Source organism: Plasmodium brasilianum, chromosome 12 (genome assembly GCF_023973825.1).
Source record: "Plasmodium brasilianum strain Bolivian I chromosome 12, whole genome shotgun sequence".
NCBI classification, from domain to species: domain Eukaryota; phylum Apicomplexa; class Aconoidasida; order Haemosporida; family Plasmodiidae; genus Plasmodium; species Plasmodium brasilianum.
In genome coordinates, this window is record NC_090125.1 from 2,096,219 (window position 1) to 2,123,524 (window position 27,306).

A 27,306-nucleotide genomic window follows, 5' to 3' on the forward strand; every position below is an offset into this window, starting at 1 on the left:
TTTTTTAAAATATATTTTTATGTATTATATAAAAAAAAGAAGAAAAGATTAATAACACAATGGCGCATTAATTTTTTTGTTTTTCATATATATGCATCACGACTATTATATTTTTTTAAAATTAAGCAAAATAGATGATATTAAAAAAAATATATATATGAATTTTACATATTACATATATATAATAATAAATACATCCATATTGATGTAAAATGTGAATTTGATTATTTAGAAATATAGATATATGTAAAATACTTGGCAGTATATTTTATATGGTAATTATAGGCAACAATATATATATACATAAATTTACATTTCCCTTTTTATTTATTTTTTTTAGACATAGTATTTTTTTTTTAAATGAGGTATAACTTTTAAAAAATTTAGTTGTAGCGTTTTTAAAGAAATATATGCTGCAAAGTTGCATTTTATTCTATTTTGTTCGGCTGAAATTTCTACGTAATATAAGTGCGCATATGTATAAATATATATTATATACCCATTACATATTCATAACAATGTATTTTAATTTTTATGTAATTTGTACGATATAATATTTTACATAAGAAATAGAGCTCATCATGTGAGGATATTTTAATTTATTACTTTATTATATTTGATTTAATTTATTTTTTTATTAAAATAAATTTTTGAAATTTATTATCAGGTGGTTCTTTTGTATTATTAATATAGAGGGGGTTATAAATATATATAAACACATGCATAATACGCAAATGTTACAGTTGTTAACTATATCTTATGCAAGTGTGTAACATAATTCGATAATATTACCTTTTTTTAATTTTTATTGAAATTTACATTTAATTTTTTTTTTTTATTTTTTATTTTTATATAAATATTTTTTTGAAATATTCATAGAAAAACATATTTTTTTTTTTAAATACATGATTTAATATTTTTTTTTTTTTTATGCATATATAATTAAAAGGGAGCCATTCATAAGAGAATATATTTGTTAAACATACATGTTTATTCAAATATGTAAATGTATATATACAATATACATATTTCTTTTCTTTTCTTTTCTTTTTTTTTATTATTAATTATATTTGTAAAATATACTTTTAAAGTTACACTTATTAACATGTTAGGATAAGATATTCAAGGAGAAACATATTTATTATATGCGTAAAATATATATTGTATATATATGTATATTGCATATATTTGTATTGTATATACGTATATTGTATATATTTGTATTGCATATATTTATATTATATATATGTATTATGTATATATTTAAAACTTGTTAATTTTCAAAAGAACATATGTATTTATATATTATTAATTTATGTGCATTTTTATTTTGCATATTGATTTTTTTTTTTTTTTTTTTTTTTTTTCATTAATATAATTATATTGGTTATTTTCATTTTTCTTTTCTTTTTTTTGATTTAAATACACGTAGGTGTAACAGTGTATACATGTTATATATAGTACATTGTATAGAGTGATTTATAGTTTAGATTACAGTATAATATATTTATATATGTGTATACATACATACCATACATATGCGAATGTGCATATATTTGTTTTATAAACTTATGGCTAGAAAAAAGTTACCTTTATTTCTTTTCCTCTTTTTAATTTAAAACATATGCCATTTATTTATATTTATCAATATTACTCTCCTTTGCATTATATATCTTTCTCTCTGCCTCTCTTTTTTTTTCTTTTTTTTTTTTTTTCCATTCCCCTCCTTTCTTCTTCGTTTTTTTTTTTTTTTTTTTTTTTTTTGAATTACAACAGAAAAGATATACATTATCTTTTTTGTAGAAAATTAAGAATATCTTGAAAGTTACACAAATCAACATCTCTCTCTTTTGTAATGTGTACACAATTTTTAACACTTCTAGTGGCGATAAGATAAAAGATGGATGAAAATACAAATACGGAGCTAAATTTTAACTCCTTAATTTTACCACTTGATGGTAAGAGCACGCATCATAGCATTAACAGTGTTAGTAATAATAACAGTAACAATGGGAACAATAAGGGCAATAATAATAATAATAATTTAAATAGTACTACTACTATGAATTTGAGTACTAATATAAGTAATAATATGAGCGAGAGTGTGAATAATAATTTGAACAGTAGTATGAGCAGTAGTATGGGAAATAATATAGGAACTAATATGGGCAGTAATATGAGCCATCATTTGAGCAATAATATGAGCAATAATATGAGCAATAATATGAGTCATAATATTAGTAATAATATAAATAGTAATTTAAATAATAATATAAATAGTAATTTAAATAATAATATAAATAGTAATTTAAATAATAATATAAATAGTAATTTAAATAATAATATAAATAACAATGTAAAAACAAATATGAACAGTAATGTAAACATCAATTTGAACAACAATGTGAACAACAGTATAAACAGTAACATAAACAAAAACGTAAACAATGGCATAAACAGTAGTATGAACAATAATAACAGTAATAATAGTATTAACAATATAAGCAGGGGGGGAGGTGTTGAAAATGGTGGACTGAATAACACAGCTGGACCAGTTCCACCAATGGAACCTGTAGTAGTAGAAGTGAAAAAGAAAGTGGGTAGACCAAAAGGAGCGGTATCAGCAAATAAGATAATAAAAAAAGAAGAAAAGGTTTCTACGTCATCTTCAGGCTATCCAGGAGTTAGTTGGAATAAACGAATGTGTGCATGGTTAGCTTTTTTTTATGATGGTGCATCAAGAAGAAGTAGAACATTTCATCCAAAACATTTCAATATGGATAAGGAAAAGGCTAGATTAGCAGCTGTAGATTTTATGAAAACATTAGAAAATAATGGAAGAAAAAAATTAACAAAGAATAAAGCAGGAAGAAATAAAACGAAACATTTAAATAATGATCATTTGGCAGCATTACATAATAGTGATGTTGCTAATAGTTTGAATACCTTAAATTCAAATAACAATAATTTACAAATGCAATTAATGTCAATGAATCCAGGATTTTACATGCAAAATATAAATAGAAATTTTAATATGTCAAGTATGTCAGCTAATGAGAGAAATAATTTAAATAATACTTTTAATTCGTTAAATAATAATTCTAGTATGAATAATTTAACCAAAAATATGCAAGAGCAAAATGCTTTATATATTCACAATAGTAATAACTCGTTATTTAATAATAATATGCATTTAATTAATAACACGAATAATAACTTAAATTGTAATAATAGTAATAATAATAATAATAATAATAGTAACAATGGTAATACCAACTTGCATTATTTGAATGATCTAATTTTTCATTCAAATTTGCTTCAAGGAGCAGCAGCAGGTGGTAGTAACGTTTCATTTCATGACAGAAATATGAATAATAGCGCAAACGACTTGTTAAATTTAGAGGAAAATTTGGGATTGCAGAAAAAAGAAGTTGAAGGTTTAATGAATGCTTTATTTAGACAAAATTATAATATGAATCTAAATATGTCAAGTATTGATAAGCATTTTATGCAAAACAGTACGAGTAATAATAATAATAATAATGCTAGTAATAATAATGGTATAAGTAATAATAATAATAATAATAATAATAGTAACAACCATCAGGTTATGAATACATCTCCATCACATAGTGGTGGTGGAAATAGTAACAATAGTGGTAACGGTAACAACTCCATTAACAACAATAATAGTGTAAATAATAAGAGTACATCAAATTCTATTAACAATAATTCTTCGCAGAATGCGCACATGTATATTTCAAATCATAAAAATGATGCATTTGATAATAACAGTAATAGTAATATTAATAGTAATATTAATAGTAATATTAATAGTAATATTAATAGTAATATTAATAATGGTATTAATAATAGTATTAATAATAGTATTAATAATAGTATTAATAATAGTATTAATAATAATAATAATAACGAATCTAATAATAATAACAACCCATCTAACTTATCCAGTTTTTATGATTATAATTTTGACATATATAGAGGGAATTTATCCCCCCATTTACTTGATATGGTAAATAGAATGAACAATGATTTAAAGGAGGGGAAAAATTTAGATAATCTAAATGATGATATAAATGATTTAAATTTCCGTTTACATGAAAACTCAGCATGGATAAATCAACTAAGACATTCCCATAATAATTTATGTAACAATTTAAATAACAATCATTGTGATTTATGTGATACTAACGTTTCACCAGATCATAATAATAGTAATAACTTAAAAAATCAAATAGAAATAAACAAAAGAAAGAAATCAGGTAGTTCTATCCCTGTGAATAATAGAAAAAATGAATTGCTTGATGAAAATAATAATAATAATAATAATTGTAATAATAATAATAATAATAATTGTAATAATAATGCTAATAATAACTGTAATAATAATAATACTAATACTTTTGATATGAATAATTTACCATGTAATTGTCCTGCACAGTTAAGAAACCAGAAAAACCATAATCTTTTTTGCATGTTTTACAATCATTCAAATACACCTCCCCCAAATGATAATTCTTATAATTATTTACCTTGGAATAATGCTTCTTCAAATAATAATATTATGAATAACATGGAAAAGAGTGAAAAGTTAGTGGATAACACAAATGGTAATAATAACACGAACAGTACTAATACAAACAATAATAGTCGAAATGTAGGTGATGCAAATAACGTTATTTGTATATCTACAAATAATAATAATAATCCAAATAATGCTCTTCAGCAAAATGCAAAAATTTTATCTCATACCTTAGATATGAATCAAAAACGGAGTTCTCACACGTCTCAGTATTCTACAAACCCAAATATACAAGACATTCAAAAACAATTACACTTTCAAAATCAGCAAAATATGAATACTCCTGAATTGCACAATCCTATGCAAATAGTAAAGCAAGGTAGTGGTAATAATTACCAGCAAAAAAATATGAACAATAATAATAATACGAAAAAAAAAGGACCCAAAGAAGGCAGAAAAACATTATCAGGAGCACCGCATGATCTAAGTATGCAACATCAGCAGCCATCCTCCAAGAAAAGCTCAGTTTCTTCCAATTTTATTGAACATAATAATTTATGTACAAAATTAAATAGTATAATCAATTTTGAATGGATTAGCTCAGATTTAAAGTTACATCAAAATGGAAATAAACAAGGTTCATTTGATGAAAATGATACTTGAGAAAAGAAATCTTCATCCCATTTTGTGATGCAAAATTTTGATAAAAACGATATATTTTATGCGCGTCCGTCCAGTGTATATATTGGCGGAAGATTATGCATTATTATGTATTGGTACCTGATACATTTTTAATAGGCTGCACTGGAAAAAAATACATTAAAATTATATACCACCAAGAAATAAAAAAAAATTTATAATGATGGATGAACAAGTTAGATCAATATATATATATATATATATATATATATGATATAATTAAATCCATTTATAATAGCCCTACTTTTTAATGAATTATATTGAAATTAAAAATTTTATTATAATAAAAAAAAAAACAAAAAAAGTATTCTTTCTTTTTTTGGATTTTAATATTTTTTTTTTTAAATCAAAATATATAATTATACAAATATATTATTACACATATATGTTTCAGTTATTTATTTTACTTTTATTTTATGATAAATTCATTATAATGTTTTTTTATGTTTATTTATATTAAATACAAAAAAACTAATCAAACGCTTATGCTTGTATACTATGTATGTATTCAGGCCTATATATACGTACGCGTATCCACACGCGCACACGGTTCTACATAGGTATATGACTATCTCTTTCCTTAATATATATATGCATATTTATATACGAATATATATACATATATATACTTACTTGTACATATACATTCACATGTGTGCACTATGTATTTATGCAATTTTTTTAATTTATTAAAATATTTAGTTTTTTAATTATTTATATTCAATTTTTTTTTTTTTTTTTTTTTTTTTTTTTTTTATTAATGTGAATTTAATGTTATGATATTTTTATAATTACAACATTTAATTATTATGTAAAAATTAAAGATATTTTAAAAAAAGAAAAACCAAAAAATAAAATTTAAGTGTTTCCTGAAATTAATGACATGAGAGCAAATTGTTGTTTGCTTATAAGCTACTATGGATATATCTTTTAACGTAAATGCGTAATTCAACATGTTATGTGGTTTATATATATATTATTATTATTTTTTTTTTTTGTCTTTATATTATTTTTGTTATATATTTGCAGTGTAATATATATAATACTACAAAAATTATATTTTTAAAATGAACATTGTTATGTTTTATATTTTCCTATGAATTTGTTTAAAATATGTAAAAATAGTATTCAAGTCGAATTTTGAAATGAGAAGTAGACATTTCTTTTTTTTATTTTTGAATAATTACCTGATAAGTGAATTGTGATACTTTAAGGAAAAGCGTATTCTTTTAGTAAAAAATAAAAGAAAAACAACAGAACTGTAACAATGTATTATAATGGTACAAAATTTATTAAAGCAATACAAGCATTTGCTTGTTCTGTTTGTGAACATTTCGAAAAAAGGTCGCTTAATCATATTGAGAAAATGCTTAAATTATTAACATACTTAAAGAAACAAATAAGGAGATTTTATTGTTAATAATACTATGTTCTCAAGATTTGTAATTTTTTTTTTTTTTTTAATAAAACTATATAAATTACGTTAAAACTGTTTTTGAAAAAAAAAAATAAAATTTTTTTTTAAGTTATAAAATATATACTTTTATAATTAAAGGCTACTTAAATACAACACACATATTTCAGAGTGTTATATTAATTATTATGAAATATTTTTTTTTTTTTATAAAAATACTTGTCTTTTCTATAATGCATAAATATCGTTCTGCGTACATACATACGCTCTCTATATATATACAAAGTACACATTTATGCTATATATATTTATAGGAAATTGTAAGTTTTAGCACATGCATAAATACGCACATTCTTTATTTTAATTTTATTATTATGGCTTCATATATAACCTCATATTATCTTACAGAACTTGAAAAATAATCTTTTGTGTTTTGGAGCTATGTAGAAAAAAAAATTATTAATGAATGTTGTACTGTACGTAAAATACGCGCATAAATGTTTAGCTTGTTAAAAGGATAATATATAAACATTCGTGTAAATATGTACGTATATGAATATATATATATATATATATGTCCACATACACATATACATCAATATATACGTATACATATAAGTATATATATATGTGTACGACAAATGGTGTGATCCATTAAAACGCATTTACAATGAAAATTGAAAGAAAATAAAAGGGGAGCTGAGGAAAGGGGGAAAAAAAAAAAAAAATTAATTTTCTTCTTTCCACACAAAAGGCTCAAAAGGAGGAGCTTCCTTCTTGCTATTATTCTCAAGGTTTAATTCTATAAAGTCGGATGGTTCTGATGGCCTATACATATAATCAAAAAGATGATGCATATGCACATATATATATATGACGGAATATGTACTGATAAAAGATAATGTGTGGAATGTTACGATTATTCTATTTTATCTTTTTATATAATTATTAATAATTACGCTGTATCTATAAGCATAATAAAGCCCGATTTTCGTGTTGGAAGAATAGGTTTGAATCTATCACTGGGTAGGTACTCAATAAACTTTTCTTGCATTTTTATAACTCTACACGGGTTTTTCATATCAACCTGTCAATGCAAAAATATTATATATACAACGTAATGTATATGCGATATATATGTGTTACACATATGTTACATATGTGTTATATAAATATTTGTATGTATATTCACAATATATACACATGCACATATACGTAGATACACACGCAAATTACAATCATATATGTATTTGTATATGCTAACACACACACACGTAATAGTTTCTTCTCCTTCTTACGTTATTATTAGTGGATGACGATATACTAGTATTTTTACTTTTACTGTCAGGTTTCTTAATTTTTTGTAGATGTGCAAAATTATTTGAATCATTTGCCTGTTCGTTCGTATTTTCGTCATTTGCACTACCTTCAATGCTTTCTGCATGAGATACATGACTAGACTGACCTACTGTAGCTGCTGTACTTAAAATTTCTAAATTTTTCATAGATTTTCCATCAGATAAAACAGAACTATTGTCGTCTTGTGCTGTTTTTTCCTTTGTTAATTTGTTATCACTTTTTTGTTTCTTCAATTTCAATGTTTTTCTCTTGGCAGTTGTAGATAAGACTGCTGTGACTGTTTCTTTTTTTTCTTGCGTTTTTTCCTTACTTAAAAAAGAAGGATAGTCAAAAGTATGATTTTTACAAGTAGATATAACACTAAAGTTTTTAGGAACTTTCAAATCTTCTGTAAGGCCAATTAAACAAGTAGGTAAAAAGGTTAAGCTTATCATATGTATTAAAGGAAACCAATACCATAATTGACTAAACAGGCAAAAACCAACAGCTGACTGCGGTCTTATAATATTAGCTCTTCTTGTAAAAAACGTAGAAACAGCATTTCTTCCACATATATCTAATAAGCCAGCACCTACAATAGCTCCAAATTTTGCCATAATATCTTCGTGTTTATCTGATAAAATTTTCATAATTTCATCTTTATATTTTTTAAAATTAGGATTAACATGTTCATTTGATTGTTGAAAAATTAATCCTAATGATATGAAAGCACTCTGCCTAACAAAATCGGTTGTATCTGTTAATAACGGCATTAACATATCTATTGCTTCTTCATTTCCTGATGCTGCACATGCAATACCTAACGCTAGAGCAGCACCATAACGTACATGTGGATTATAGCTTTCAATTAATAAATTTAAAAACATGGGTACTTGTGAAGGGGTATTACATAATACAAAACCTAATGCAATAACAGCTGCTCTTCTAACATCATCACTTACGTCTGAAACAGAAAAATGTAATAATTTCTTTATTATATGTTTATTATAATTTGATAAACCACAGTATGCTAAAGCGATAGTAAACATACCTCCATATCTTATAATAGCATCTTTATCATTTATTAATTCTTCAATTAATGCATCTGCTTCTTTTTCCTTTTGAAACATAACAAATCCTAAACTTATACTACATGCTCTTGTTATCTTTTCATGTTGCGTATCATGTGCATATGCCAACAATTCATCTACACATTTTTCATCTCCACTCCCTAATTTTAACAATCCAATGGCATAAGCAGCACTTTCACCTGCTACTGCAGAATCAGAATACATAACTGCTTTTAACTCATCATAAACTAAATCATCATCACTTTCTCCTAAGCAAACTAAACCTAACCCTAAGCAACAACCATGTTGTAATACTTCATCATTCACATTTAATTTTAATTGAGCTAATAAATAATTTTTTACCTTCTTATCATTAGTATTATTACAGGCATGTATTAAACCAAGAGCATATAAGGAACCCCCCTCTGAATATACACCACTTGGTGAAATACCTACGTTTAAATTGTTTGCTATCTGTCGGGTTACATCGTTGTATGGTAAATGAGATGAAAGAACAATGAAAGACTCATTTACATGTCCTTTATATACAACTCCTAAAGAAGCAGTGGCTGAAAATTTAGCCCAGTTAATTGCTTTTGATAACCACTCAATATTTGAACGTAAGAAAACGTCACATGTAGTGCCTGTTTGCATTAATGCATGTGCTATTACAATTCCATGATGTGTTATACTACTTCTAGAATCTACAGCATTCTTATAACTATCTAATAATATTAAATCAGCATGATTGTTACGATGCAAGAATTCGATATATAAATTTATGGTTACTTTTCCAGTTAATATATAAACTAATATTTTTATTTTATCATATAATTTATGTTTTTCATGTACGTACATGAATACATCATCATCAGATGATTTATTTTTATCTTCCTTTTTCGATTCGCTGTTCTTATCATTGTCTGTATTCTCTTTTTCCAATTCCTCCTCCTGTACTTTTTCATTCTCTATCGTTTCGTTCACACTATTTTCTTGATTTTGCAAAGGAGTTGTATTATCACCAATATTATTATTTTTATTTTTACTATCATCAACAACAGCCGAAGTTGCAACGGCATCGGCATGAGCATTATCTTTTCTTTCACTCTGATCCCCATTTGCATGCTGTTCAACTAAAATATTGTCATTCGTAATAATTGTATCTTTTTTCAATTCATTGAATGAAATAGTACTATAATTTTCCTCTCCGTAATAGTACGTTTTATTTTTCATAAGAATTTCTTTTATTTGTCTTAAAATATTTTTTAAAAATTTTCTATTTTCTAAATCTACTAAATCGAAAGATATTTGATATGCCATCAAATGATAATTATGTAACAGATTTAATAATATCTCTGCAACTTTTACATAATCATTTACATAAAATAAACATTTACATAAATTAATATATTCGTTTTTCAATTCTTCTTCATCCATGGAAAGATAAATTTTTACTAAAAGTTTAAAAAAATCTCTTCTAAATTTTTTAGTAGTATTAATATGTCTTTCATTAGAAATAGAATGCTGTAATATTTCTATTTTATTTGGAGAATTTAAAATGATATATTCTACTTTATCCAAACGTCTGGCATCTAAAGCAACCCCTAACGCTTCTTTCACGCTATTATTTTTTATACATATTTCTAACATCTCATCAACAAATTGCTCCATTTTTTTATTTATATCATTATTTAAATCCAAATTAAAAATGTCCTTATCATTTATACCTTTATTGGTATTACTGTTATTATGATAACTACTAATATTGTTGTCAAAATTATTATACAGGCTAAAGTTGCTTCTACTGTATGTATTGTCATCATCCACATTGTTATAATTAACATTGGTATTGTACGCGTTACTAGCAATAAAAGAAGCTCCACTATTTCCATTATTAATGGTAAGGTTACTTTTACCGCTATTATTATGAACGGGAACATGATTACTATTATTATTATTATTAACATTATTAACATTATTAACATTATTAACATTATTAACATTATTATTATTGTTGTTATTGTTACTACTGTTGTAACCACTAATGTTGTTGTATCCATTAATATTGTCATTATCGCAATAATCGTCATTGCTAAAATCCTCACCTTCATAATCCCTTTCCCTAATTTCTACGTATTTCTCAATACATTTAGCCAACATTGTTTCAACATATTGCGATTTTTCATTTATATTAAACAATTTACCTGAACACAGTGCATATTTTAAAGCTTCTGGGTATTTTTCTAAATGAAAATAAACCTTACTGGCAACTAAATTGGCTAGCTCTCGACCTACAAAATTCTGATCTTCACATAATTCCTCAATTTTAAAAATATGGTCAGCTAATTCAGGCCAGTATATATCAACAATAGCATTCAACTTTTCCAAACCAAATATTTTTAAACTAGTTTCTTCCTCGTTCAATAGTGCTATCACTCCTGAGGCTGATGTGACAATATCACTTTTGTGCAGGTTTCTCTCAAAATCCATCTTGTCGTTTTGTTTTGTTTTGTTTTGTTTAATAAAATAATTTTTTTTTTCAGGGGGATAAATAACACATATATACAAATGTATAGGTCGCTATTACTACTGGGGTGTTTTGTGTAATATATGTGTGTATATACCTATTTATGTAGGTATACATCCATATACATGTACATATGTATATATATATAAGCACACATGTACATATAGATACGCACGAATGTAAATCTAGGTACGCACGAATGTAAATATAGGTACGCACGAATGTAAATATAGATACGCACGAATGTAAATATAGGTACGCACGAATGTAAATATAGGTACGCACGAATGTAAATATAGGTATGCACGAATGTAAATATAGGTACACACGAATGTAAATATAGGTATGCACGAATGTATATATAGATATTCACGTATGTAAATACGTGTATACATGAATGTATATAAGGATTCACCGATGTATATATATGTGTATATATACGTATATTTGTGTTATGCGTTTTATATACTGCTATGCGTTATTTATTATATATAATGCATGGTGTATAATTTTTATATGTTCACATGTGCTTCACTCATGAACCTGTTTATTTTCGCTTTCTTTTTTCATTTAATATAAACTATCACAAAAGCAGTTAATTAAATTTGCGCTCTCATTAATCAGTTTTTTCCTTTACCCCTTCAATCATAATATAATAAATGTAACATATAATGCATTTATTTACTATATTATAAAAATTACATAAGAACTATAAATTTGTTCAATCTAGAAATAAAAAGAAATATTTTTCACTTTGAAATTAAACTTTCAGTTTCTTAATTTCTTTCATTACTTTTTCATTTTGTAATTTTTTTTCGTTTTATTTTCATAGTGAGAGATGAACATATTTTTTGGCCTTTATCTTATGTTTGCTAAATTACGTACGCTCCTTTCTTGTACTATATTATTTTTACATATTTATAATAAAATAAATTATATTTTGAATTTATAATTTTGAATTTATAATTTTTTTTATGTATATTCGTATGAATGTACGCATAATATATTACACATGAATGAAATGGTTACGTATATAATACACTTTGACGTGAACGTATTAAATTTTTTTTTTTGCTTTTCAGAAAATTCGTTAGTAATTTTTTTTAATTTTTTTAAATTATGAAATACCTTTACACAGTAAAAAGAAGAAAACGAAATAATGCGTTATAAACTATGAAATCGTGTAAATAGATTCCCTTTTTGGCTTTTTCGTATTTTTTTTCACTAACATGATTATTCTTTTTTCCAACCCTATGCGTTCTAAAGGTTCATATATACATATATATATATATTTTTGTGTTTTCTCTCGTTTAAACAGAATTTATAACAACAAAAAAAAATTTTAAAAAATCTGAAATTTTAAAATTGTGTGAATTATTCTATTAATACTGTGAAACTATTTCGTATGTTCAAAATTGGGAATATATATACATATATATATATATATAATATGCATATATATATAATATGTATATATATATAATATGTATATATATATAATTGTAGCACATATGTAATAACATGAACGAACTACGTCACGTAATTATGGTTACACACACATATGTGTATACCAAATGGGAAATGAAAAAATAAGGCGTATATTAAAATAATATATATGATTTAGGTTTGTATCCCCTTTTAAGGCTCTAGAATTATCATTCATATAATTGTTCCTTCATGTACGAAATAAATATTAGCTTGGGATAAAATGTATATTTATTTGTTTTTCTCTTTTTATGGCAGTTGTTTTTTACCGACTGGTCTCGTTTTCATACTCTAAGTAAAATTAAAAAAAAGAATAGATAGGGATAAAGTAGAAAAAAATAGAATATAAAAGAATAGTACAGAATAAAATATAAAAGAATAGAATAGAATAAAATATAAAAGAATAGAATAGAATAAAATATAAAAGAATAGAATAAAATAAAATATAAAAGAATAGAATAGAATAAAATATAAAAGAATAGAATAGAATAAAATATAAAAGAATAGAATAGAATAGAATAGAATAGAATAAAATATAAAAGAATAGAATAAAATAAAATATAAAAATATACAATGGAAGTGAAAAAGAAAAAATGACTTATGTGTACGTCTATCACGTACCGTTTATCCTGAATAAGCAGGAAGCAATATTTCTTTTATCTGTTTAAACAATTCATAAAATTCAATTTTATTTTACGGATTTAACCAATGGAGAGTACGATAAGACAAAAAGTATTAGTAAGTGAAGACAATTTAATTTTAGTTCACTCATTTTATTTGAAGTGTTTTAGATTTAGCATTTTTCATTTTTAAATATTAAAATAAGTTCTCATAAATCAATTTATAATTATTTATGCTATTAGAATATAGTGTAATATATTACCTCACTTTTTTACAACAAAAAAGGTTTTATCTAAAAAATGTACGAATGCATTTAGTATACTTCTCTCTTTTATTGAGGTATTTGTTTTAAATGTTTTTTTTTTTTTTTTCTTTCGTGAACGTAAGGGAAAAATGTGTTTTAATCGTATAAATGCACGTATAATATTTTACCATATGGAAAGTATGTTTACACCCTATTAGAAGAAATCTCAAATTGCTAAAAAAGGTAAACAATAATAATAAATACTTGGGGAAAAAATTGACTGTTTTTGTATTTTACAAGTTACTTGTAAAGGTATGAAGGATTAGACAGTCATTAGCATGTACCACATGCATACGTACATACATATATACACTTACGTAAATACATACATACACTTAAGTAAATACATATCTACATACGCTTACATACATACACTTACGTACATGCATGCATACTCATAAATATGCGCATCGCTTAGGGATATTAAATGTTTTTTCCGAAGAAAAAAAAAGGGTAAGCTCTGTAAAACAGTCACATAAAACGATATAAACTTTTGCTTTTCCTCGTTCGAGTTTGAATTTTATATTTTTCTTTTTGTTTTTTTCTCCTTAGATAAGAGTGGAAGAAATGTTCACTTAGGCATTTAAAATTGTAAAACAATTTTACAGTCAAGAAGTGTTCCTTAAATTTATAGACATAATAAAATAAACATTACTCTTACAGGTTAACTTAAAATTTATGAAATTAAAAATTTGTTTTTTAAAACTACGTTTTTTAAAATTTAAAAATAAAATATTCTGCAGTAAAAATGAAAAAAAACAAAAAAATGAAAAAAATACGAAGGAAAAAGTACTTTTTAATTTTTGTGTGTAATGAAGGTACAATTATTTATTTCATTATTCATTTCATTATGAATTTTGCTATATATTTCGTCATTTTTTATGTTACAGTTTATCTATTTTGCTATATGCTATTATTATAAATTTATAAAATATAATGAACACGTAGATATGTCTCTTTAGAAGGAAGTAAAAAATTGGATTGCTTTTACCATTTTCTATGTTAAGAGTAAGCATTAGTTATTACACAAAAAATATAAAGTGCGTTCACATACATATATATGTATTATACTTCTCTTTTGCTGTGAAAAATAAATAAATATACATATAACATTTACTGCGTACTTAAGAAAATATAGAAGTATTATTTTTATTCAGTCCTGTTAAGTATTATTATGTAATGTAAAAAAAAAAAAAAAAGGAAAATACTCAAGTTAAACTTTTAACATTTTTTGCAACGTCAAATTTTTTGCTCCCATCATAAATGCGCGTTAAATAGGAATTAAGCAAATACATGTATAATATAGAAAAGAGGTACAATCGCAGTTCTTTTCATTTTATTTATACATAATACATTTATTTGATGAAATATACATGTATATATGTACATATGTACACATATATGTACACTTGCATATACACACGTAAGCATACACATATATTCATACATATATATGTACAAATTTTCAGTAGACTTCACGGAATGCGAAATATATACTCAAATAAAGGGAATATGTTAAAAAAGTCAAGGAAAAAAATGTTATAATAAATAATTTAGTATACAGTGATATATCATTAAAAGGTCTTTCATTCCTGAAAATTTATATAGAACATTCATAAATATTTTTGCAGACGAAATAAAAGCAATAGGCTAACTTTAAAACATGGCTTATTATCAAAAATTATTTATTTTAACATCATTACAAATTTTACTTGACATATAATTTATTTGAAGTATTTTAAAAATTTTTGATATTATTTTTATCTATATACGTATACCGTTATTTGTATTTTCTTTTTTACTTATTTTTACGTAATATAATTTTTTATTTATTCCTATTCTAATACTTATCCTTATTTTAGTTTACGCTTTTCAATTTGTATAATGAAAAGCGATATGATAGTGAAAAAAAAGAAATAAGATATAAAATAAAATAAATCAAAATAAATCAAAATAAATCAAAATAAATCAAAGTAAATCAAAACAAAACAGAACAAAATAATATCATCACAACAATATTCCTATTATGAGAGATTTTAAAAGTAGATTGAATAATAAATAGTAATCAATGAAAACAAAATTCAGAAATAATGAAAAATCTTTTTTAGTAACCTGTTTTATGCTAAAATTGAAGCTATTAGGTAAGTTTCTAACACTTCCATAAGAACTTTTTGTACATTACATACATATGTACATTACATTTGAAGAAATTATCTGATATATTTTCCAAATTAAACTTATTATAATGACATACATTTCATATATCTATATTAGTTTATTATATCTATTTTTCCCCCTTTCTAATTACTGAGTTATTTGAAAGGATTGCTTTATATGCTACATTTACACATATGTACGAATATATGCCCATATGTTAGATACATACATATATGCGTCTATAAACGTTAAAACCGTTTTTATATATGCACAGTATTGCAAGTATAATTACACACCAAATATTTACATACATATATCATCATTTTACATGTTAACTACAAGGTAAATAAACAAAAATGTAACTAAAATAAGCACACGTATCACTGTGTATATGTACACGTATTTACATTTATATATTGATATATTTTCATGTGTGTCAATGTTTTTCCCTTTTTTTTTTTTGTACTTCACGGAATAATATAAAAACACCTCATTATAGTAAAAAGTAAATGTTTAACATGTAAAATATAATACAACATATATATATATATATATATATATATATATATTTTTTTTTTTTTTTTTTTTTTTTGACGATCTATTTTTAATAATAGGAAAAAAAGAAAAATAAAATTAATAAAATAAAATAAAATAAAGAATATGCATGACTCACATATATATAAACCCTCCTCTTTATTTTGTATATTTTGTTATTTTTTATTTTATTTTCATTTTGTTCCAACTACAATAACTAGTTTTTACTTATTACAGCTGTTAAAAAGGAGCAATCGATATTTAATTTATATTTACTTGTAAATTTATAAATATATGTACATTTTTATACATGCTTACATTTATATATGTATCTTTACATAAACACATACGTGCCTATACACCTATTAAATTCTTTATTAATCGATGGTTATTTTAATCCATCTTTTATTAACTCCTCATTATTCAATATTTTGAACTTATGTTAAATGCATTGAAATTGTTTGTAAATTTATTTTTAGTTCATAAAATTTATTTCATAACACATTCCTACAGAGAGTGTAAAATACACATACGTGTGCAATTTTCCTTTAATGTGTTAATAATTAAAAATTAAATGAGATTACAGTTGAAATTAAAATTAAAAAAAAGATTATTTTTAAGAGTACCAGTAAACTTCATGGTATTATTTATTTTCGTTGAAAATATGCTTAATCGTTTATTCTTAAAATTTATTATTTTGCATATGTGTTTTATATAGTATATTTTAAATGTAACCAAAATGTACGTATGTATATATGTATGTATGTGCATTACATCCTTAGTGTATTAGTAGATAAACTATAACATCGAAAAATCTACATTGGTGTTTTTAAATTTGAATTTTCATGTGCTCTTTACTCCTTTTATCTTATTTAAATCCATTTTATTATATTTTATTTTACTTTTAATATATTTTACTTTTAATATATTTTACTTTTAATATATTTTCCTTTTAATATATTTTCCTTTTAATATATTTTCCTTTTAATTTATTTTACTTTTAATTTATTTTACTTTTAATATATTTTACTTTTAATTTATTTTACTTTTAATTTATTTTACTTTTAATTTATTTTACTTTTAATTTATTTTACTTTTAATTTATTTTACTTTTATTTTATTTTATTTTTTTATATATTTATATTTTTAAAAAGTTTAAAATTAGGTGTTGTGTATTTTAGAAATGATAAATGTGCAGGAAGAATACATAATTGTGTTTTTTTGTTTTTCTACAAAATGAAATTAAAAGTATGTTATTTTACCTTTTTTATAGTTTAAGGTTTATGTTTTTAATTAGGAAATGACAAGATTAAAAATATTTAAAAAGATCGCACGTGCATAAAGTAAAAATTACGTAAAACATGTAGATGTCGTTAATTATAATTATTATATACATAAATGTACGCACGCACGTGGGTATGTGTATCTGTATATCCAAATATGTATTCTTTTTTTTTTCGTTTCAATTCTTATACTACCACAGATATGTATTACTTGAACACTATTTAATCAGTGCTTTTTTGCTATTTCAAAAGTACATGTACCAGCCCTTTTTTCTACATTTTTTTTTTTTTTTTTCTTTTTTTATAATTTCTAATTACATAGTGGAACTACGAAATAATGCAAATATAAGTTCACGAGTAAATATCTTATGAACAGATAAAATGGAAGTTGGTAATACAAGTGATACCGTGCAGAACACCATAAAATTATGCAGAGAAAAAACAAAAGGAAAAGTAATAGAAAATAATAATTTAGAAACAAATCAACCAATATTATCGAGAGAGATCTTGTTAAATGACTCCTCAAAAGAAATATTAAATAGTAAAAATAACAATTGTTATGATACTATTTTTAAAATGACGAAAATAAAAAAATTGAAAAGGAAAAATGAATTTCCTCAAATGAGAGGTGAACTTAAAATGAGAAGTTTAGATAATATTCCTTCTACGTCAAATAGCAACGACAGTAAAGTCAATATTACAACGACCAACTATATCAAACTAAACAATGACAATTATACGAAATATGTATGTACAAAACTGGAAGAGGAAGACAACAGAGTTCATCGTGTAGCTAATAACAAGAGTGAAATAAAAAATGATGAAAATATGAGAAATAATGATACATATAGGAGTTCCATCTACGCTTGCGATGATAAGAAGAACAGTTCTTACAGTAGTACGAACAGTAACTTTTGCAGTGACAGATTCAGTAACGATTTGAACAACGATTTATGTAGTGCCTATCTGGAGTGTAACACTTGTGATAGCAGCAATGGGAATGTTACTAATGTATTATCGTGCTTAATAGATAATTCACTATTAAAAGCGGACAACGATTCAGGAAATGGCTTCCACAGTACATTAAAAGGCAATGGGATTATTAAAGAAGATAATATTAAGTCCTACAGTAAAAATTGTATGAATAACACAACTATCAAAATAGCTAGTTTCAGTGATAAAAATATGGTAGAAGGTACTTGTATTATTTACGATAGACATGTACAAAGGGAGGTGGATGAGGGTACATACGTTGATAATAATGATATCCTTAAAAATAATGAAGAGGAGCATATTAAAGCAGATTCACTTCGTTATGTTGATTTAAGCAATATTAATAGAGGAAGCAAAAAAGATAAAAATGATAGTGCCGCTGATAAGGAAGGAGGAGAAGAAAAAGGAGAAGAACAAATAGAAGAACAAAGAGAAGAGAATGTAGGAGAACTAGTAGAAGAACAAGTGGAAGAGATAGAGGAAGAAGCACAAGTTACGCGTGAATACGCTAAGGAGAAAAAGAAGGAAACTCCTAATGACAACTGCACAAATGATTACTTACGTAGTGAGGAAGAAGTCAATTTAAACGTTGAAATGGAGAAATCAGAAATATTAACTAAATTAAGTTCAAAAGTAGGGACAGATCAAGTAAAACTCTGTATATGTAATATCAGCGTTGAAGACACAAATTCGAGTGACATACGCAAGAAAGAACTGGAAAAAAAAAATAAGGAAATGGAGTTAATCAAAAATGTTACCCTTCGTTGTAATGATGTAACAAGCATATTTAAAAATGAAAAAATAAACTATACTACTTTTAATGAAGGTCTTAATTTTTGTTATGATGAAATAAAAGGAGAGCACTTGTCTTCAGGTGAAACGGCATACAATAAGGAGAACGATGAAGACAATGATGTAGTGAATAATGAAGAAGAAGATGAAGAGAATGTTGATGAGTATAAAGAAGAGAATTATAAAGAGAATAATGCGAATAATGAAGAGAATAATGCGAATAATGAAAAGAATGATGAAAAGAATGATGAAAAGAATGATGAAAAGAATGATGAAACAAATAATAATATGAATAAAAACACATATTCTGATAATAAGGATGGTAACGTTTTCATTGATAATTTAGGATGTTATATCAGTGAAGCACAAAATAATAAATGTAGTGTTAGCCGTAATAACAGGTCATGTGTAAGAAGCACTCAGGATGTATTAAAACAAAACAAAACATCGGGTAGCATTTATGAGCAATATAGAAAAGAAAATAATTGTGATAATATAGATGAAAAACATTCGGATATAAAAAATTTACTAAGTTACAATGGAGAAACATTAGAAGGAGATCAATTGGACTTTGAAAAACTGAATCATTTAATTGTGTTTCGAGAAAATGCAGAAAAGTACATACAAAGTTATATAAATTCATTTTTGAAAGATTCGGAGATAATGTCTTCTTATCTTCCTTATGTGCATTATTATGACAAAGGTGTATATGAAGAAAAGGAGTTGAATCTTTTAAAAATTTTATCCTATTTTTTGGAGCATTTTCATACGAATGAAAAAATGAAAAGGAAGATTCTTAATTTACAAAAGAATTTCTTAAGAGCTACATTAAGTGAAAAAGTGAAATATGTTGACAAATTTCAATTTTTAAAATTATCACAAATAGGAACAGATACTCTGAAAAATCAATTTCTTAAATTATTAAAAAAATATACAGAAGAAAAAAAAAAAAAAAAAAAACAGTTTTATAACAAACTGCGCTTATTTCACAAAATAACGAAAAAAATTTTTAAATTAAAAGAAAAATTTGTTGAGAATAATTTACTACAAATTATACCAGAGGGATCATGTGAGACACATAATTCTTCTACTGAGGATAAAATAAATGAAGAAATCCATATTAAGATGAGAGGTGGAGGTACATACTGCTCACGAGTGAATTGTAAAATGAAAGGTGAACCAAATAATAATAATAGTAATAATACATTATGGTACAATGTGTTATGTGATATTCCTTCATATGAGTATATTTCTAATTCCGACATGCCATTATTACATTCTTTCGTGGAGAATAAAAGACAGCATATGAAGATAAACAAAATGGAAAAATGTGATAAATTGAATTATTCTACTCTTTATAGTAAGAAATTTATACTTAGACACTTACAGTTACTGATTAAAAATAATATATTTAATGCATTTCATTTAAATCATTCTAAGCATTATGAGGATATTCATATAGGGGAAAATGATTTACATATTTGTAAAAGAATTATAATTAATAATATGCCTTTTTATAAAAACAAAATGAATAAAATATTCTCTAACCTAATTCTACACTTTCTAATGAAAAAAGTACTAAATAGTATACAACCCAAAATAACGTGGTACAACCACAATATTATTCCGAAAACTGGGCATTCAAAAAATTTGCTTAATAAGGATATGGAGCTTAATCTGTATAAGGACGCTATACAGAATAGTATAATAAAAATAGCCAACTCTTTTTCTAAGAAGATTAAAGATTGTGGTAAAGGTTGTGGTAATGATACTCATAATGATAATAATAGTGATAATATTAATGATAATGGTAATGATAGTGGTAATAAAAATGGCAATGATAATGGTAATCAAAGTGATAAGACTAATATGAAGGTTAAGTGTGAGGATGGAAATCCGACTTTCTTATACTTTTATGATAGAGAGGTGGAGAAATTAATTTTATACAGTTGTAATAGAGAGAGTAATGAAGAGCAGATGGAAAAAGATATAGACACTTTTATAAATAACCTGTTAATCAGCAATAATTTTATTCAAAATTACGAATGTAACATTGTACCCAGTGATGGGAATAATAATCATGATATGTTTAATATGCTTGGACATCCTAATAAGCAGAATTATTTTAAATCCCTTATTCACTTACAACAGAATGAAGTGAATATAAAAACTCATCAAGGGGAGTTAAAAGAATGGAAAAGGGGTATAGCAAATGGCCAAGAGTTGGAAAGAGAGCAAAATGAGAAGATGGAACAAGGAACAGGAGGGATAGGAAAAGACTTAGAATGTGTAATGAACAACGGATGCATAAACAGTCAGGAAGATCAAGCAGCATGTAAAGAAGCAGGTCAGTCGCTACATCAGCACAAGAACGATGAGTTGAAAGAGGAATCTGAAATAGTGGAGTTCCTGCGAGAAGAGGAAAAAGAGAGAGATATATCAAGCAAAAGAGAAAAAAGAAACAATATTAATAATAATAACAGTAAAAATAACAATAACAAATTAAAATTATCAGATGACTTGCAAAATCTATATGATGCATACAATAATGGAGAACAAATAGTGGTGTCTAAAAATAAAAAGAAACTATTGAATAATTTAGAACATTATAAACATTTTAAATTTCTTTCAAAACAAACCCTATTTGATGTTTATGATAATGTACAAAATAATATGAAACTAAGTGCATTTATTTCGAATAAGAATAATATGAAAAAGGAACGTTCAAGAAATATAAATTTAATGCAAAATATTGATCTCCGTAATTACTTAAACACACCAAATTATCTATATACAAATAAAAAATATACGAATAATTTCAACTCAAATTATTTTTGTACTTATATGAATAACCCCAATAACGTATATTTTAGTAATAGTGGATTAATGCAAGATTCTATGTACAATCAAAGATGTGAAGAAAGAGTTAATGGGTTTTACAAAAAATCTGGGAATATGAAAAATTCAGATTATATTAATTGGAATAGTACTAATTATCGTAATTGTAGTAATATCCATAGGAAAAAAGTAAGTAACACATGTTACAATGAAAACAGTAATATTATGCTGAACAATTATAACAACAATTTTGTAACATATGACTGCTTGAGGAGTTTATGTCCCACCAATTATACTAATATTGGGTATATGAATCCAAATGGGGTACAACAGGGAATGAAATATTTTAATAGCCTAAATTATAGTATGGAAAATTCTTCAAAAAATAATCCAAGGAACGTTCTTTATTATGATTACAATGGATATGACAATGTCTCATTCGCTAGCAGCCCAATCGCTAGTAGCCCATTCAATTGCAACTCATTGAATAGCAGTGCATTAAACAGTAGCGCACTCAGTGCAAGCCCGTTCAATAGTAATAATAACTTGCTTACCCCCCAAATGACACAAAATGTAAGCAACTATATGCTATTACCAAGCAGTTATGTGAATACCTTTGATAATAGCTCTTACAATATGTATAACTCTATGGGTAATCCTCTATTACTTGAAAAAACTAAAAAAGAAAATAATTTGAAGAATGAAACTACGTCAGCAAACTTTCCTATGACCGCCAGTCCTCCAGATAGTATGATAAATTACCAAGTACAAAATATAGATCAGAATTATCCTATTTTATATCCTCTAAATATGACTGATTGTAAGTTGAGTGATGAATATATTATTAACAATTTACCAAGTGGAATGCATATGAATACATATCAAAAAATTAATGATACTTATATGAATATACCCAACTGCGATGGCAATAACAACAATAATGATAGTAATAATAATGATAGTAATAATAATGATAGTAATAATAATAATAATAATAATGAGAGTGATAATGAATTTAAGAATAATAGTGATAATAATAATCTTATTAGTAGAACAAAAAATGAGGATGTAAATATACATATAAACAACAAAAATATCAACAATGATTTAGTATTAGCTCGTGACTTAGGTACATTTAATGTAAATGAAAATACTAGTATAACTGATAATAGGGTCGATTTTACAGAACAAAATAAATATTACGATGTCATAAATAAAAGCGTGAATATTAAAGAGGATAGTAGTGGTAATTATAATAGTAGTAGTAATAACGATAGTAGTAATAACGATAGTAGCAATAACGATAGTAGTAATAACCATAGTAGCAATAACGCTAGTAGTAAAAACGATAGTAGTAATAACGATAGTAGTAAACACGATAGTAGTAAAAACGATAGTAGTAATAACGATAGTAGTAAAAACGATCGTAGTAAAAACGATCGTAGTAAAAACGATAGTAGTAATAATAAGGGCTACAACAAAGATGATAGTAATAGTAATCCTATTAACAACTACCTTAATGATGACCCCAGAGATAAATGCAATGATAGCAACGACGAGGTATACACTGATGATATAAGCAAAAAGGAGCATACAAATTCAAAAAACAATAATGATTTTCGTTACGAAAATAGTAATATAGCTACTAGTGATAAAGGTAATTTAAAGGAGGATGCAATAGTGTTTAATGGAAATAAAAATATATCATTATATAATGCGGATAAGGAAAATAGGATAATTTGTAACTCAAGTAGTAATAATTCTATGTTCAACAATGTAGAAACTGATGGCGCAGAAGAAAAAAGAAATAAGTATTTAAATAACATTCATGTAATGATAAACAATAATATTGATAAAGAAAAATTAAATGCACATGTTGATCCATATGCAGATGATTTTTTTAACAGTGTGAACAAGGGAAATGAAAATATTAATAATTCTAATAGCATAGCTGTGGATGAGAATATTAATAGCGATAAGCATGGCATAAGTACCACTGAAATTGGAAATAGTAGTGGTAATAACATAAACGCGAACAATGTTAACAAGTGCAATAATAGCAACAATAACTTAAAGAACTGTAGTAACAAAAATAATAATGATAGCAATGATGACACAAATATGAACGAAATTAACTGTAATGATAATAGAAATAACTTGAATATCTTGTGTAATAATTTATATTATAATTATGGTATGAAAAATTTGGATACAAATTTTCGAAAAAATGAGTGCTTACAAAATTTAGAAATTAGTATAATGAATAAAAAAGGCATAAAAGATAGTAATAAATCATGCGATGTGAATGACTGTGATAGTATTATAAAAGTACAGAATTTAAATAATATACAAGTAAATATGAACAATATATCAAATGTTGATATAATAAATAATCACGATTATCATTATAATAACTACAGTAATAATTCGAATAATAACACTATTGATGATATCATAGCAACACACAGAGTTAATTCTTATAATGGTAATGATCATATATCAAATGTGAATTATGATGGTACTTTAACGCACGTAAATTATAGTGCTCCTTTTTTTTACGCCGATGGCATAAGCAACGCAGTGGGATATACGCACAACTGTGACAGTAATAAAGGAATCAGCGATGATAATAACTACAGTAATAACAGCACTAACGACAATAGTAATAGCAGTACTAATGAGAACAGTAATAACAGGACCAGTAACAAGAGTAACATCAGTCGCAACAGTAACAACATCACCAATAATGTCAAACACAGCAGCAGTAATACCATTTGTTTTTCCCCACTAGGTCCTTATGAAAAAAAGAGTCAAATTAACGCGGCTGGTATAAATTACGCAGATACAATGAACAACTACAATAATACAGATATGATGAATAGCATGGGGGTACCTTCGAATGTATACTATTATAAGAATGTTAAGTTTAATGAAAATGCGATTGATATGATAAACATTTATAATTGTTTCAATACGAATGGAATAGAACCTCCTCAATATAATAGTAATACAAGCAATAATATGGAAAGTTATATAAATTCGGAAATAAAAAATGACAACATAAATAGTTATAATTACAAAATGGATAAAAAGGATAATAGAGAAATGGAAAATGACTTAATTAATAGGCATCCTAATAATTTAATTGATAAATATAATTATTTAAATAATTATAATAGTACTAATTATACAAATGGATTTAATTTCATGAATTTTGATAACAATGGAAATGATGTAAATATAAATAATGGTATGAGTTATATGGACTCTAACAGCATGTTTAATGAAGGTGAAACTAATTATACATATCTTTCAACTATGAAAAATTTCAAAAAGAAAGATAAAATTAAAAAGGAAAAGAAAAATACAAGCATAAATAAATCTCAAACATGCACCTTAAATACTACTAGAAAGAAAAAGTTCGGAAATAATGGACCTCCTACTGCTGAAAAATTAAGTGAGTTACTTTATGAGCAAAATATGTCAGTACCGCAAATAGCAGCAATATATGGAGTGCACAGAACAACAGTCGCAAGGTGGTGCCATAACCGAAAAATTATTCAAAAGTCTAGTCATTATCAAGGGCGAAGACGAACGTCTACGAAACTGAATAATGAGTACATATAAGAAGGAAGCGATATACTAGTAAAAGGAAAAATAAAATTTACCTACATATGTATATACATGTGTGCATACGTATACTTGTATAGAAAAAATTCGATGAGCAGACATCGTGTCATTACGGTAGATACTGGTAGTACATACATTTGTGTGTTAATTTCGTGTTGAACATTCCCCTCAGAAAAATGAGAAAGGAAATGGAAAGTCGAAAATACACAATAAAATAATATATATATCGTTCCCCATACACATATTTAAAATTATATAACGTTTACAGAAATTGATTTATTTGAATAATTGCACTTGTATATTATATTCACATTAGCATAAAGTTAAAAATTGTAATAATAAGAAAAAGTATATTTATTATGATGATTGCATAAGTTATTAATTCAAGACTATGTGTTAAATCCTTTTATGATTTTCTATTTTTTTTTCATTTTTTTTTAAGAACTGTTGATGCAGCAACTTACTTGCACCACCTTAAAGATTTTCGTACTGCAGAAGAAAAAAAAAGCATAAAATTATAAAAAGAAATAGTTTTATGCTAAAATTGAGAAGTGTAAATTGTGAAGAATATTTGTACCTACATATAAATATAATTAAATATATATGACAATTTTAAAACAAGCAGAGACTATTGATAAGGTATAAATATGTATAGAAAAATATATAAATGTACATGCATGATTATATATATACGCCCGGACGATACAGAATACCCAAATATCCCGCAGGGCAAATTTTGTTAGTAGAGTGAAAAGTGCATATAATTAAGGGAATGTCTAATATATCCGATTTTTTGTGGATATTGTTAAAAGGTATTTAATCCTATTTCAATGGAAGGAAAAAGATTTAATATTTCTAGAGTTTCTGTTATAGGAAACATCAACAATGGGTATATATATATGCACTATCCTTTGGGTAATTGTGTCTCCCGCCCCAAAAGGGCTGTGAAATGCGTAACAAAAATAAAAAAGGCTCAAAAGAATGCTTCTTTTTATTTATTATTTTACCTATAACTATTATATTTTTTTTATCAAATTTTAGAATTTTTTTGCTTTCTTTTCTTTTTTTTTTAAAATTA

General features: G+C 25.1%; 3 protein-coding genes across 3 annotated transcripts; 2 read left to right on the plus strand and 1 right to left on the minus strand.

Annotated features, from left to right (window-relative positions):
• Positions 1–1,900: 1,900 nt before the first annotated feature.
• On the plus strand, positions 1,901–5,206 carry MKS88_004428 (AP2 domain transcription factor AP2-EXP; the record flags this gene model as incomplete). The annotated part of the gene is made up of 1 exon (XM_067217605.1): positions 1,901–5,206. One exon carries the CDS (start codon positions 1,901–1,903, stop codon positions 5,204–5,206), a length of 3,306 nt encoding a protein of 1,101 aa, XP_067072016.1.
• Positions 5,207–7,384: 2,178 nt separating this feature from the next.
• Positions 7,385–11,554, minus strand: MKS88_004429 (26S proteasome regulatory subunit RPN2; the record flags this gene model as incomplete). Its single annotated transcript, XM_067217606.1, has 3 exons — positions 7,385–7,484; positions 7,616–7,743; positions 7,955–11,554. The coding sequence occupies 3 exons, from the start codon at positions 11,552–11,554 to the stop codon at positions 7,385–7,387; spliced, it is 3,828 nt and encodes a 1,275-aa protein (XP_067072017.1).
• Positions 11,555–18,356: 6,802 nt separating this feature from the next.
• On the plus strand, positions 18,357–26,225 carry MKS88_004430 (uncharacterized protein; the record flags this gene model as incomplete). Its single annotated transcript, XM_067217607.1, has 1 exon — positions 18,357–26,225. One exon carries the CDS (start codon positions 18,357–18,359, stop codon positions 26,223–26,225), a length of 7,869 nt encoding a protein of 2,622 aa, XP_067072018.1.
• Positions 26,226–27,306: the final 1,081 nt, after the last annotated feature.